Source organism: Salarias fasciatus, chromosome 12 (genome assembly GCF_902148845.1).
Source record: "Salarias fasciatus chromosome 12, fSalaFa1.1, whole genome shotgun sequence".
Taxonomy (NCBI): domain Eukaryota; kingdom Metazoa; phylum Chordata; class Actinopteri; order Blenniiformes; family Blenniidae; genus Salarias; species Salarias fasciatus.
Genome location: NC_043756.1, coordinates 31179930 through 31196084, shown reverse-complemented (window position 1 = coordinate 31196084; position 16155 = coordinate 31179930). Strand labels below are relative to the sequence as shown.

At 43.4% G+C, this 16155-nt stretch overlaps 1 protein-coding gene across 1 annotated transcript in view; it reads left to right on the top strand.

Annotated features, from left to right (window-relative positions):
- The window catches only part of LOC115398262 (RTX-III toxin determinant A from serotype 8-like), a 60736-nt gene that overhangs the window by 13764 nt on the left and 30817 nt on the right, over nucleotides 1-16155 (top strand). Inside the window, exon 2 of the mRNA XM_030104944.1 lies at nucleotides 1879-2543. Within this exon, the coding sequence (XP_029960804.1) occupies nucleotides 1980-2543 (564 nt within the window). The 5' untranslated portion in view covers nucleotides 1879-1979. The remainder of the gene's footprint in view (nucleotides 1-1878; nucleotides 2544-16155) is intronic.

Sequence of the window (16155 nt, the reverse complement as noted above, 5' to 3'; positions counted from 1 at the left end):
GCCATATCTCTGTGTCCAAATCTGGAAACCATGTAGTGCTGACATATGAGGGCAGCCACACAGTGATGATCCAGAACTGGTTTTCAGGGGAGCTGTATCGTCACATGACCATGCTGTCAGGAGACGGAGTCTTGTTTGAGGTCTCCTCCGCCGTCGTTTCCAGAGTCCGGCTGGTGGCCAGAGGAATCAACAAGATGTTCTCCAAAAGCGGTCAGACCGTCAAAGCTTCACAGCCTCTTTTACAAACAGTCACAAACATCCTGGGATCTCCGTTTGATGACGTACTCATTGGAAATAAAGAGAACAACCTGATAGATGGAGGAGGAGGGAGAGACCTGTTGATTGGCGGCGAAGGAGAAGACATATACATGGTGACGGGCCGACAGCAGTCCACAGTGGTTGTTGAAAATTACTCCACAGACAATAAAACAGACCTGCTGATAATAGAAGCTGCTCTTCATGCTGTCACAGTGACTGTACGAGGGGCCAATGCTGTTCTGTCAGCTGTCCATGACAACGTGGTCTTCAGCGTGACCATCAAGAACTGGTTCAGGTCTTCAGCAGACAGACACTTGCTCATCGTCACCAAGGATCTGATCACTTCCTCAATCTCAGAAAACAAGGCCGACTGCCAGCAGAGGGACGTCTTCAGCAGATGCCTGAAGAGTCACAGCATGGACTACAGCCGCTCCACCTCCGCTCTGAAGGTGGACCTTCAGGAGGACGAGGCTTTAAACAGCGTGACGGAGGTCCGCGGGTCAAACTTAGACGACATCATCAAAGGAAACAAGGAACACAACGTCATCTACCCAGGAAGTGGAAACGATTTCATGGAGGGTCGAGGAGGAGAGGACTGGTACATCGTCACACCAAGTCCAGGTTCAGGAAGAAAAACCATCAACAACCTGTCACCAGATCTGGACGTGGACGTTCTCTTCTTGAAGGAGGAATACAAGAATATCAGATGTCGCTGTCAGGGACGGAGCATCGTCTTAGAGGTAAGAGGCTCAAAAGCTGTTACTTTGCTAAACTGGTTTGTTTCAAAGAATCATCAGCACCTGCAGATCAAAACCAGCGACGGCGTCACAGCTGGACTGAAGACCGACATGAGCAGCCGTGGAGAGAAGTTACTGTTACCTTCAACCGTTGATTACAGAAACCAGCAACCCGAGACACTTCCATCACCCCACACTCGTCCCCCCTGCTACAGATACAGAAGCTCTCACTCACAGGACAAAATGCTCTGTGGCAAAGCTGGCAAAGTGATGAGGATGGAGGAGGTGCAGTCAGTCCGAGAAATGTACGGCTCCTCAGGTTTTGACATCATGGTGGGAAACACCAAGGAGAATGTGCTGGATCCGTACACAGGGGGAGCACTCATGTGTGGGGGGGAAGGAAAAGACACTTACATCATCAAACATGGGTATGGAAAGGACATCATGATCGATAACTTTGCTCAAGATGAAAGTATTGACACTGTGCTGGTGGACATGGATTACCTTGATGGTGGACAAGTCCTGTTGGACTCAACGGATCAGGATCTGAATGTAGCAATCGTAGCAAAAGAAGAAACCTTAACTTTCAGTCTGCTCAACTTTCACAGGAACTCCAAACACCAGCACCTGCAGTTCCAGAGCTCTGACGGGGTGCATTTCAAACTCAAAGCACTCAACGCCACACTTCCTCTCTTTGAGACAGAAGCCTTCAAAGTCACCCTGAAACAGTCTCAGGTGGACTGCCACTTGGACCTCGGCTCTCAGAGAAACCTGTCCAAGGTCCACACCGTGCACGGCTGTCCTTCCCAGTCCAACCTGATAGTCGGGAACCGTCAGGACAACGCTCTGATTGGTGGATGGCAGGATGATACACTGGATGGAGGGGAAGGAGACGACTCTCTGATCGGGGGACGAGGAAGTGACTTGTTGATTGGCGGGCTGGGGGACGACACCCTTTATGGAGGCGATGGAGACGACACACTGATGGGCAACTCTGGCTGGGATGTCTTCATTCCTGGAGCAGGGGCGGATGTGATGGACGGAGGTCCTGGCAGAGACACGGTGGTGTACCACGGTGACCATCAGAAGAGGGAAGGGGTTTACGTCAACCTGCTGACCGGACAGGGCCGCCACGCCGACGCCGAGGGCGACGTGTTGAAGGACGTGGAGACCGTCATCGGCACCATCTACTCCGACCTTCTGGTGTCCGGTTACGAAAGTTCCCTTCTGAAAGGCTCCGACGGAAACGACGTGTTGGTGTCCACTGGGGAAGACTACCTGGCTGGAGGCGACGGAAACGACGTTTACATGCTGGCTTTCAAAGACGCTTCAGTCACGATTGACAACTGTGCTAAAGACGGCGCTGTGGATATCCTGTACCTGAGCTCACACTCAGAACTCATGTTTGACTGCCGACTCCTGCCGGACGGAGTCCTCCTGGACTTCTCCGGACCGAACCAAAGAGCCAGAGTTACTGTGAAAGGCTGGAGCAGCGACCATCATGAATGTGGTCATTTGGTGGTGGTGTTCAGAGGAGTGGAGGCGTCGGTGAACACTCTACTGCAGCTGTGTTTGTTCAGGACAGAAGTCTGTAATGACCTTAGCCTCTCTGACCGGAGCTCAAAGACAGCTCTGACGAGGAGTCACGTCCTGAAGGAGAAGATCTTCAGAGGTCATCTTTTCAGTGCTTTTCCTTTTTCAAAAGTCTTACCACTTGGATGCATGACCCAGCAATGCCTGCACTCTTCCATGAGTGGGGTCAAAAGTCACCCCAATTAGAATCAATGCAGTTTTGAAATAAACCAGAAATTTCTTTAATATTGGTTTCAGATGGTGATTTGTAATATTTTATATCAGTTCGTAATTTCATTTGTTAACATTGCCATTTGTCACAAAGTAAAATTTTATCACAAGAAACAAAAAAAGTGTCAAAATGTATTGTGTGGGTTGGTCCATCCCAGCTCTTCACTTCCTACAAGAATGGTCAATCCAGTGAAGGTCATGATCTCCATGTGTGCTTCCACTGTTTTCCAGTCTTTTCCTCTGAATGTTGCTCGTCTTCATCCCGCCATGTTTATGCATGTCAGCACATTTTCAATCATAGCAAAATCAACATATCAATATTGTCATTGATAAATAGCTTCCATGTGTTGTGGAAATTCTTATATTCTTGAAATAAAGAGGACAATTTCAGTGAGACATAAACAAGTGTCTAAATTTGTCTTATTAATGATTCTGTCTGGAGAAGGAGAACAGTAGAATAATGCCTCATAGGTTCAATTCTGTCTGCTCCCCGGTCACATTTCAGACCAGATTCTGTTCTCAACATTGTGAATGTGCTGAAAAGCATGGATGCAAAAAAGATTCGCATTTGTGACAATAAATTGACGTCACTTTACAAAGATTCTGTTTTGAGACACAAAGTATAAAAACTGCATCCAAGCCTCTGAAGTTGCAGCTCACCTGAATGTGGATCAGAAAATATGAAAAAAAAAAAAAGATGTTCAGTGTTGATATGCAGTGAAATACACTTTCTCAAGATAATTTCTCGGTGGTTTGCTGATGAGTCACTGTTTAAATTTACTTTTGAGTTCAGATAAATCCTTCTGCTCAGAGCAATCGTTGTCAAGCGGACGTTCACGTCTGATGTTTTTGTTGATAAATTGATGCCAATTTTCTGCAGTGATGAACTCTGTCAGTAGATGAGGGAGTGACTGAGTGAGGGAGTAACCCTGAGTGAGTGTGTGAGTGTGTGAGTGTGTGCTCCAAAAATGGCAAATCGGCCATGTTGTACGAAATCGGCGGAGAATCCTCGAATATGCCTTTAAATCTCTGAGCATGTGTGGACGCTTCAGACAAGGTATAGAGGAACTGTATAAAGTTGATACTGCAGCACAATGGACTTCTGTTTAATCTGTGTGTGTGTGTGTGTGTGTGTGTGTGTGTGTGTGTGTGTGTGTGTGTGTGTGTGTGTGTGTGTGTGTGTGTGTTCTCGTATTTCTATCCTTGTTGGGGCCAAATGTCCCCACAAGGATAGCAAAACGTGGAACGACGTGCCTTGTGGGGACCTTTTTCCGGTCCTAAGTAGGAGAAACAGTGTTTTCTTGACCATGTTGTTGTTACAGAAAAAAGTAAAAGTGCAAAAACATTTCTTTAGGGTCAGGCTTTGTTGTGGTGTGGGTTAGGGTTAGGGTAAGGGTCAGGGTTAGGGGCTAGACATGAATGGGAGTCAATGGACGGCCCCCACGAGGATAGAAATACGAGACCGTGTGTGTGTGTGTGTGTGTGTGTGTGTGTGTGTGTGTTTCACATAATGTAAGAACTGCATGAAGTTGATACTTCAGCACTACGGACAGCTCTGTGTTTAATCTCCAGCTGTGTGTGTGTGATTGGTGTTTCACAGGAAGTACTTTGTCACTGTATGAAGTTCATTTTTCAGCACCATGGACAGCTCTATGTCAAATCTGAGAGTGTGTGTTTCACACAATGCTCCTCATCACTGTATGAAGTTGATACTTGCCAATACAAGTGTGTGTTATACATGTCTGTCTTTTGACACAATGCTCCTAATAACTTAATGAAGTCGATAGTTCAGCAACATGGACAGCTCTTTATATAGTTCAATCTCTGAGGCTGGATTCACACTGCAGGTAAATGTGGCTCAATTCATTGTACTCATGTCCGGGTTTTCCCCTCACTTAATCCTGCTCAGAAGTTGATAGTTTCCAACGTACCACCGTTTATCAACAATGAGGCTCTGCTGAAGGAGCTGCCCCAGTTTGGTCAGACTGTGTCCGTCATGAAGACGATCTCCTCAGGCTGTAAACCCCCCAAACTTTAGCATGTGGTGTCTTTCAGGAGACAAGTGTACATGATACTGAGAGATGGGAATGAGAAGCTGAACATTGTGCTGAAGGTTAATATTGAGGGTTTTTACGACACTGGGTTTCCTTCCTCAGGTGTCATGAAGTGTTTTGGTTCTGAGGACGAACGTCACTTAGTGTGCAGCTGCCCTGCTAAAGCGAGGAAACCAGAGGAAGAGAATATCCAGGCTGAAGGAGAGGAAAACAGAACCATGCAGAGGTGGAGCAGGAGCAGGAAGGGCCGAGGGCCCAGGACCTGGAGGGGCCAACTGCAGATGGTATCTTTATTGATGCACTGTAATAACTAGTAAAAGCTAGTACCATGATGCACCACAGACCACCCGGAGAACTACAAAACAGACACAATAAAACAATGAACATAGTCTATCAAATAACAAATCAAATAAAATATAGAATTAAACTCTACTGACCACTTGTATCTCAGAGTGGGAGGGTGTGGTGTGATCTAAAAACATCTTATTTAACTTAATAAAGTGAAAAACAAACGTATCCACAATCCATCATCTTCTGAACTTCTGGCAATAACGATCAGGTGGAAAGTGAAGGAAACACGAAGTCAATGAACTAATGCAGTAGAACATCAAAATAAGAGTGCGACCTCTGCTGGTAAAACCAGGAACAATAGTATTACACAAAGCTGCACTTACAGCATTTTACAGTCTCTGGTCATACTTGGCATTAACTTCCGGCGCCGGTGAGGTGTCAAGTACTGAATACAGGTGAGAGCAGGCACCAATACCTCTTCATGAGTCTTCCCTCAGACCAATTCCTGAGGTGGTCTGGCACGCGACTGCTCGCACAGGTTTAGTGGTGTGAACTTCACGTGTCTTGAATTGGTCGCAGACAGCGGCGCAGCTGGAAAATACATCCTCTCCAGTGGAGCTGGTGGAGTTTCTTAGGTGGGGGCTTCATCATTCTTCAAACTTAGCCAATATTCTCAGCGTTAACTAACAGTGTGTTCATAAACGAGACACTGTATTCAGATCTGAACCAGGTTGCCCCACACACACATTAATGCAATGTTAAGACGGGTGTTGTGTCTTGACCACCAGCTTTGCTCGTATTACCGAGACGCGAGTTAAAGCCAAGAGTGAATGGGGCCGTGGACACCTCTACGTTTAATCTGTGTGTGTGTGTGTGTGTGTGTGTGTGTGTGTGTGTGTGTGTGTGTGTGTTTGTGTTTCACAGAACATAAGAACTGCATGAAGTTGACACTTCAGCACTATGGACAGCTCTGTGTTTGACCTCCAGCTGTGTGTGTTTGTGATTGGTGTTTCACAGGAAGTACTTCGTCACAGTATGAAGATCATTTTTCAGCACCATGGACAGCTCTATGTCGAATCTGTGTGTATGTTTCACACAATGCACTGAGTGACTGTATGATGTTGGTACTGCAGAAATAGGTATGTGTTGTACGTGTCTGTGTCTATTTCACACAATGCTGATAGTCACTGTCGGCAGTTGGTAGTTCAGCACCATGGACAGCTCTATGTTAAGAAACAAGGAGGAAGGAGGAAGTCTGGCAAGACTGGGATTTTAGGTTATTCCTTGATGGCCTGAAAAGGAATCATATCATCCATGCTTAGGAATGCAGTCGCCAATTGTAAATGTGCCACTCAACAGCCACCTTTAGCACTTCTTTTCACTTGGAAATGCAGCCGATACTGTTCAGCTTGTTGGTTCATGCATACCTCTCATTGGGGAGGGGGACGCTTGAATAGAGCTGGGACGTACTTAGGGCTTCCCTCCTGAGTATGGCAGAGAAGATTATTTTATAAATGCAATGATTTTGTTAGTCATTGCAAATTGGGATGTAACTCCAAGGGATTGATGGGGGCCCAGTTGAGACTGAGGTTTGCCGCAAACTCCAATGTTTGGAGTTCCTTTGTTGCAAACTGCATTTCAGCGTACAATCCAAGCAGACACAGCAAAATAGAAGAACAGCATGTGACCTGAAGACTAAATGTTCGCTAAGTCTTGGACGAGGTTTGGGTTTCATTCTTGTTGAACCCTATACTGCTGAAGGAGAGTCAACACATGAAGCAAGACAAAGGATCAAAACTCGCCTTCAAAGCTTCCTGTTTCATCAGTATCCAGATGCTTCTTGCCATTCAAGCGTGCACAATTGAGCACGCAAAGGAACCAGAAGAGGATTGGTTGATGGGTATCCCCGAACTAAAGGCTTTCATTGCAATCGTCATCTGGCGAGGGGTGAGAAAAGTTCCATCATTGTCTGACAACTGGTCAGAGCTGTATGGAAACAAATGGATCATGGCAACAAAATAAATATTTAATCCTACCCCATTTATCCACACCCCCTACAGTGATATTATAACTTAACACACATACACACTCTCCCATACACATCCATACATACATATGCTTACATACATACATACATGGACACACACACATATGTATATACACAGTCATACACATTTGTTTGCTTGTTTGTTTATTCTTAATTGGCTTTCATTACCGCCCTGGGTCAAACTGCTGTTCTTCATCCCTATATTTATTTAAAAGTTGTGTTTTTAATATTCTTTTAAATATGCCTATGGTTTTACTTTTCTTTAATTCATCTGCTAAACTGTTCCATATCTTAACTCCTGATATTGACAAACACATACTTTTTAGTGTTGTTCTGGCATGATGTATTTTAAAGTTCAGCTCCCCTCTTAAACTATAACCTCCTTCTCTTTCCGTAAACAGATTTCTTATGTTGTCTGGAAGTAAATTATTTCTCGCTTTGAATATTATTTGTGCTGTTTTAAACTGGATCATATCTTGAAGTTTCAGAGTTTGTAATTCTAGAAAAAATCTGTTTGTGTGGTCTCTGAATCCTGCGTTATGGATGAATCTGATGGCCCTTTTCTGCATTTTAATCAGTGTTTGGAGATGACTTTTATATGTGTTTCCCCATACCTCTAGGCAGTATGACAAGTATGGCAAAGTTAATGCACAATATAAGATATAAAGTGCTCTCTGGCTGAAAATTTGCCTTGTTTTTCCCAGGACGGCAATGCTCCGTGCCAACTTCCCCTGAACGTATTTGATATGTGGCTTCCAGCAGATTTTGTGGTCGAGAATTACACCAAGGAATTTGATTTCATTAACTCTTTCTATGTTAACATTGTCAACATTTAATTTTACATTTACATTTATACTTCTATGTCCAAATAACATAAAATTTGTTTTGTTCAGATTTAAAGACAGCTTATTTGCTTTAAACCATCTATTAACATTATTCATTTCCGTTGTAATTACCTCCAAAAGCTGCTGTAATTCCACACCACAGTAAAAATATTTTAGACATTAGACAGGACATTAAAATGCTGTTCAACCATTAATCAATTTAAATGCAAATATAAAGAAAATGCATTTATCCCATATGAAAAGGAATAAAATATGTAAGCAAGTCCATATGTTTTTGAATGTATGAAAGTATGTTTTTATTTATTTTAGTAGTCATTTATTTGTTTAGAATGCTTGAGGTCATCTAAGAGAAATTACCTGATTTTCTAAAAAGAAAGGGGTAGGAATAAAAAAGACTGGGTCTTCACCCTACCCCTGTTCTTGCCATGGTATGTATGTGCACTTTGCCAAATGTAACCACTTTTAATTTGTTGTTTTCATGTACTACCATGGAGAAAGAATAAATGAAATGAAATATGTATTTCCCCAAACCTCAACGCAGTAGCTAATATAGGGTGATATAAGCCTACAATAAATTGTGAAAAGCGCCTTTGAATCCAAAAGATGTTTTGATTTTCTCATAATTGCAGTAGATTTAGCCATTTTATTTTTCACAGTTGTTATTTGTGGCTTCCAGCGTAGTTTCGGATCAATAATAACTCCAAGAAAATTATATTTGTTCACACATTCAATTATTTCATTATTTATTAGTAATTTAGGTTCCATGTCGGTTTTCTTGTTACCCATTACCATGAATTTAGTTTTTTTGAGATTAAGTGATAATTTATTATAGTCAAACCATTCGTTCAGTTTGATCATTTCCGTAGAGGCCTCGGCCAATAGCTGGTTTAGATTTGTTCCAGAGCACAAAATTGTTGTATCGTCTGCGAAAAGTACTAATTTGAGTTTTTTGGAGATAACACACAAGTCCACGTTTAATTTGCAGTCTTGTGTGCGTTTGCAATTGGCGTTTCACAGGAAGTACCTCGTCACTGTATGAAGTTTATTTTTCAGCACCATGGACAGCTCTATGTCAAATCTGAGAGAGTGTGTGTTTCAAACAATGTACTGAGTAACTGTATCATGCTGATACTGCAGAAACAAGTGTGTGTTATACGTGACTGTGTCTATTTCACACAATGCTGATAGTCAGTGTGTGCAGTTGATAGTTCAGCACCATGGACAGCTCTAAGTTTACTCTCTGAGGCTGGATTCTCACTGCAGGAAAATGTGACTCAACTCAGATATTTTGGTCACAAGTGATCCATATCAGGGGCCTCACCTACAAAGCTTGCGGCGCACAAAACGAGCCCCAAACTTTGCGCAGCGGCTCCTCTGCGCCAAAGCAGGTACCTATACACATTTTGCGAAGGGAAATAATGCGCGTGACTTCGCGGTCCACACCGCCAACAAAATAGCTGCCGTACAGGACCGCACAATTCAGGAAAACTCTGTGGAGACGTCAAAGCAGAAGGAAACGGAATTGAAAGTCCATTATTTGTCCGGGGAAAATGCAGGGTTGCAGCGGCAAGAAACACAGAAAGAAAAGTAGAAAAATACAAAGCCTAACCATACAAGGAAAAGTTAAATATAATTTGTATGTAAAATTAGATGTAATTGCATAACAGGAATATACTGACCGACACAACTAATTATTCAAGTTAAATTAAATATAACGGAAATACAAACCGAAGACACATATAATTAAATAATAGATAGAATCCGACAGATATAAATCAAACATAATTTACACCAAGATCCAAGACAGATATAATGAAATAAATAACAGGTATAAGTTCGATATAATTTAAATATACATTTAAGACAGACACTGAGTGGGTGATGATTGCACATGAGGGGAGACACTTTGAGGAAGTCACATTCAGTGCGCTTTGGAATGTTTTCATCCTGTACCCTCACCTTTCTACACCTTCTAAAATAAACACAAAATAAATAGTTCAAAGGGGAGCAAACAAACACATCACGTAATAAAAACAGGTACAATGGGCCCTCGTTTATCAACTGGTCGTACGGCGGTATATGGGCGTACACCCGTCGTACGTCCATATGAAAGACAGGTTAGTTATTTATCAATTGATCGTGATCGTTCGGAAAGATGAAATCTCACGACAGCTCTGACATCGTGTAGCAAGTTTCAGTCAGTGCGGACTTGCGGTGCAGCACAGAAAAACCTGGCGGAGCATGAAAATAATTATAAAGCACATCTCAAACACGCTATAAGCACAAGCAGCACGCATTCAGATTAAAAAATAATTAAAAATAAAATGATGCCCTTACGGAATATCTAATAAAATTCTTCCTTGTGGGATTAATAAAGGATTTTTAACTTTCAATAAGTCCGCTGGTCCATCCTGCCACGGAGAGGAGCAGTTTAACAGTGCACAAAGACGCACACGCTGCTGCGGAGCTGCTTCAGACACTCAGATCCAGCGGGGGAAAACGCTGCTGTTCCTGTTCATCCCCAAAAAGGTGTGTGACTTTATTTAGGCAGTTTTCCACAATATTGCACTGGCCGATAGAGTTATTTTTGATGTGCTTGTGCCACAAGAGGATGCGGGAACCAGCAGAGCCGCACTGGGTCTGGAGTCTGGACGGAGGAGACAGGACCTGAAGAACCGCGACTGAAATGTAAATAAACTCTAAAGTAAAGGAAATGATTTATTTAATCAGTGATGTGATGCCAGTAGCCTAGAAAATAACATATGAACTAAAGGGAGATTAAATACAGATAGAGGACGTTTCGTCACACATTTTTTTTAGATTTCTATAAATTTTCTTTCATTTAAGCATATCCGGCAGCGGGTGGCACGCGCCGCCCTCGGTGGACTGGGTCCTGTTCGGTCCGAGGTAATTCTCGGCACCGGGTCCGGTGCTGGGTGTGTCTCGGTGGGACCGTCCCCGCTGTGGGGGGGAGACCGGGCCGCGGTGCCGCTGTCCGACTTTGAGACATAATTAAACAAAACAAACAAAAACTCTGAGCTGTACAACATGAATCAGCCTCATCATTTGTAATATCAGGGTTAAATTAACAGACCTATAATCTGTTCAGACCTCAGCCGGTGTCCGTTCATCCAGGTGACGCTGCTCACCGCTGCCGCGAGCTTCCTCCAGACAGCGTTTTTCCCTTTAATTTTTCAGTTTTTATTCTTCCAAGGAGCTCCTCCTGATTTACCTCCACCTCAGACCTGAGAGGATCCATTTCCAGCTCCCAAAGTTTCTTTTTTCGCCAAAATCGCTCCTTTTCCGTGTCTGACCTCAGTGGGCGGGGCTTCAGAACTATGAATATTTCAGGGATTAACATTGTTAATGACGATCAAATTCAGCTGCCGCATTTATCAACACCCGATCACTCAAACGCTGAGATCGGTGAGGTACGGAAGTTTCTGTAATGCCGCGCGAGCCCCGTCGTACGATGAGCTCACCGCTCAGATATTCACCCGTTTGAAAGACGGATTGATGTGTGTGTGTATGTGATGTGAAAGTACTGCAAGTCCTCAATAAAGTGGTTTATTAAGTCCAGCATTTGCTTTACACTGAGCAAACATTAAGCCCCACCCCCCGACCCGGGCTACGGCATCGACAGCAGGACGAGACGCGGCGCCTCCACGTCGATAATTCTGGTTCCGAGGTCACATCCGGGGTCAGGCCGAGCCGCGGAACCCCACGCCGGCGGTGTGTGCTCCTGGTGTTGAGTATGGGAATTTTAATTCTGAAAAAAAACAACTTCATTATGCTTTAACGTGGCCATGTAAGCGCCTGAAATCTTTATTTGGACTCAACCTGCCGGTTTATTCTCATTCAAGAGCAGAAATACATGTAAATTAGACATGACTTTATTCCGCTCATTTTGCACACGCTCATTCCATCACAATGACGCAATACTCCAAGATGGCGGCCGCTTATAGTGTTTAACGCTTCCAGAGAACTTATTTAAATTAATCCTCAGAAGAGAGACATGAAAAGAGCGGATGGATTGAAGCGTATCTATGCAGACTTTTTTACAGCTGTAGCATCAAAGTTATTCAGAAAGAGGAAGGAAGAGGAAGAGTGCTGGTGACATCTCTGCCGACCCTTCACGCCCTGCTCAAACCCTCTTCAAACTCCTGCCGTCTGGCAGGCGTCACAGATCTCTGCAGGCCAGAACCACCAGACTCAGGAACAGTTTCTTCCCCCAGGCCGTGACCCTGATGAACTCTAAATGACTCTGAGTCTCAGGAACAACTGCACGACACCTTCTCCATAACCTGCCACTTTGCACTGGACATCATGTTCCTTTTGCCATATAAATGTGATATATTCTCGAGGTTTTAGTTTTATCTGTTTTTATTATAAATACTTGTGATTATTATGTTAATGTTATGCCTCTCTTCATTGGGGATTTATTTTCTCAGTAGTTAACCTTAAGTTAACTGAGTTTTTGATCTGTCTCTTATCCTTTTGTTTATTTATCCTTTGGTATTCATCTGTGTACCCAGCTGAGAGCGCGGCCAGCCGGAGTCAAATTTCTAGTTGGTTGTCAAACCTGGCCAAAAACTCTTTCTGATTCTGATTCTGAAAGAAAGAGTAAAGCTCCGGCGCCAGATCTGTTTACTTCGAGTAGATGTAAGTACATCACATCCGCCCCCGTCCAATCAGAACGCTTCAGCCCCCAGCATGAAAGCAGATTCAATCCTTTGTTTTTCTCATGTAAACATGAAGCTAATAAATGTAATTTGGAATTGACAAATTCCAGATTTAAAATACGACGTCACCGTGGAGATTGACACATGTTGTGCTGTTGCTGCAGTGCAGTTCGTTGTTTTTCCCTCATTTTGTGGGCACAGGATACTGTAGGACAACATACAGTGAACCTGCCTATACAGCTTATGTGACACTATTTTGAATAAATAATTTATTCCAATTAATAACTGATTTTGGATGAAACAATTTTGTGTTTCATTTCAGTTTAATACACCACAATTATTAGTGATTCAGTTAATGAACTGTAGTAGTTAATTAGTAAATGTGGGTCCAGCTCTATCCCGATTCTGGCTTGGGACCGAGTCTGGCTCAGTGGGACCGTCACCGCTCTGGGGAGGAGACCTGACTGCAGTGCCGCTGGCGCCAGGCTTTAAGACATCATTAAAGGTGCATTGAGGAGTTTGCACGTTTTATGCGAAACAGCGCCCCCTGCAGGCCTTGGGCGTAACGCAGCTTAGTGAAAAACTCGTCCCTGTGGCTCGCGTGCACGGAAGAGGGGAGCTCCGTCTTCGCTCGTTTAGTAGCGCTCAAGTAAGATTTAAGTTTCTTCTCCCTGCTGGAGTCTGTGTGGAGCTGCAGTGCTAGAAGCCAGTCTGTTCTGACTTCCTGGAAGATCCTGCTCAGTTGTTGCTCACTAAGCATCTGGCGGACTAATGGCGGACAAAACAAAACCTAACAAGCCAGAGCGCGTATTACGTCATTCCTTTCAAATTCTCCCCCAAAAAATTCTGGAGCCGGACCGGCACTGTGACTTTCAAGTGACAGTTTAGCGCTGTTAGAGGTTCTGGTAATGAATATGTCAGGGCACATTGTACACATCATTAAAAATGTGTAACATATTTATGGTGGAAAATAAGTATTTTTAAGGTTGTAAAACTCCTTAATGCACCTTTAAACGAAACAATAAAAATGTGAGCGGTGTAACATGTCAGCCTCGTCATTAGTGATGGACACTCAGGGTTAAATTGACTGGAAGATTTTACAACGCAAGCAGCTTCAAATGGGACCATTTTTCCTTGACCTCAAAGTAAAGAACACCATTTGGCTTTGAATGCATGAAATACTTTGGTTGATCGACCGATATTTATCCAAACCTCAGCCGTGTCCGTATGTCATGATGAAGCTGTTCACTGCCGCTGGGATTTTCTTCCTCATGGCGTTTTGGTGGACTTCTTTGATTTCAGTCATTAAACTCCTCTTTTTGACAAAGTTTCTCTCCATGTTTGACCTCAGTGGGTGGGGCTTCCCATCCACGAGTATTTCAGAGTGTGACATGTTAATCCCGATTGATTTCAGCTGCGTATTTGTTAAAACACCCGTGTGCATGCTTCAGAAAATGTACCGAGTAACTGTAGAAAGTTGATACTGCAGCATAATGAGATCTCAGTGTGCAATCCCTGTGTGTGTGTGTGTTTAACAGGATGTTTTTAGTAACCGCATGAAGTTCATACTTCATCGTGTGTGTTACACTTGTCTGTGCCCATTTCACACAAGGCACCCTGTGACTGTGTGAAGTTGATTTTTCAGCACCATGGACAGCTCTATGTTTAGCGTGTGTTTCACACAATGTACCCAATCTACAGAACGTGCTTCGCTGTATGACGTTGATAGTTCTGCATCATGGACATCTCTATGCCGTGTGTGTGTGTGTGTGTGTGTGTGTGTGTGTGTGTGTGTGTGTGTGTGTGTGTATTCCTAATGTTACCAGTAACTGCATGAGGTGGATTTTCCAGCACAATGGATAGCTCTGTATAATCTCAGTGTGTGTCGTGTGTTTCAGTTTCACACAATGTAACATGTCACTGAAGTTAATACTTCAGCACCACGGACAGCTCCATGTTTAATCTGTGTGTATGCGTTTTTCAGACAACGTACCCAGTCACTGAATGAAGGTAACACTTCAGCACCACGGACGGCTCTGTTACATCTCTAAGCATGTAAACAACACAACACACACCACAGGGAAATTTACAGTCAAAGGCTCACAGGACACACATTTATATTCATCATATAAATAGTGAATATTGTACAAATGAAAAGGTATCTGATTCCACAGCGCCCCCTGCAGTCCAGGCCCCTGAAAACAACACTGTTAATCTCACCAGGAACCTCCCTGATTCAAAGTGTTTCTGGAGATTTTCAGGTCCATAATTTAACTCTTTGAGATGAAACACTAAAAAGATCCCTCCTTCACCTCCAATGAGGTTTTTCTGGGGGTTTTTTTCCTATTTTTTTAGGAGAACTTCACTCCCAGTTTAAAGAGGTTTCCTTCAAATGTAAGTACAGTCCACATGAGTTGTGCTCATGCTGGATCTTAAAGCTCAGACCTTCAAAACGATTTTTTTTGTTTGTTTTGGGATATCAATCAGTTTATGAAAAGAAATCTGCTCTTCTGTGCTAACTGGACGGACACTTTAAACCAGAGTTTCTTAACGCTGGTCCTCGAGGCCCAGTGTCCTGCATGTTTTACCTCTCTCCCAGTTGAAATACACCTGATTGTAATAAGAGATAATTACTGGGCTGCTTGTAAAGAAGCTCTCACTGCATCAGCTCTCATTGCAATCAGGTGTGTTCCAACTGGGAGAGAGGTAAAACAAGCAGGACACTGGGCCTCGAGGACCAGGGTTAAGAAACCCTGGTTTAAACCTCCAGACTGCACGTTCCTGTAAAACTACCACTTTTTAAAATTTTGCAGAGTTTGGTGGAAAAACTTTAAAGTCAGAGTAAAGCAAAATCAGCCATTTTCTTCCAAACACCTTAAATAGGTCATAAATGTATGTCATAAACTGTTAGAAACTGTTTACTTTTAAGGGTGTGCATGACCTGCTTGAAGAGTTTTGATAGAAAATTTGCACCCTGATCAGTTTGAACTGTGTGTGGAAGCCCCAAAAACAGCAAAGAACTTTGTTAATGCTTTTGTCACTGATGCTGCTGTAATTTTACGGAGTGGTACAGCTTCAGGAAAACGAGTGGCAGCACACATGATGGTCAATAAGTACTGGTTACCACTCTTAGTTCTTGGCAAAGGGCCAACACAGTCCACGATCACACGGTCAAATGGGTCCTCGATCACTGGGATAGGCTGCAATGGTGCTGGAGGGACAACTTGATTTGGTTTTCCAGGTATTTGGCACACATGGCAGCTGCGGCAAAAGTTAGCAACGTCCTTTTTAAGTCCTGGCCAGAAGAAATGTTTCAACGCGCGTTGATACGTTTTTGTGATGCCCAAATGTCCCGACCACTCACTTTCATATGCTACAGATAACACCTGTTGTCGACAAACAGCAGGAACTACAACTTGGGATACCAGGCTCCAGCTC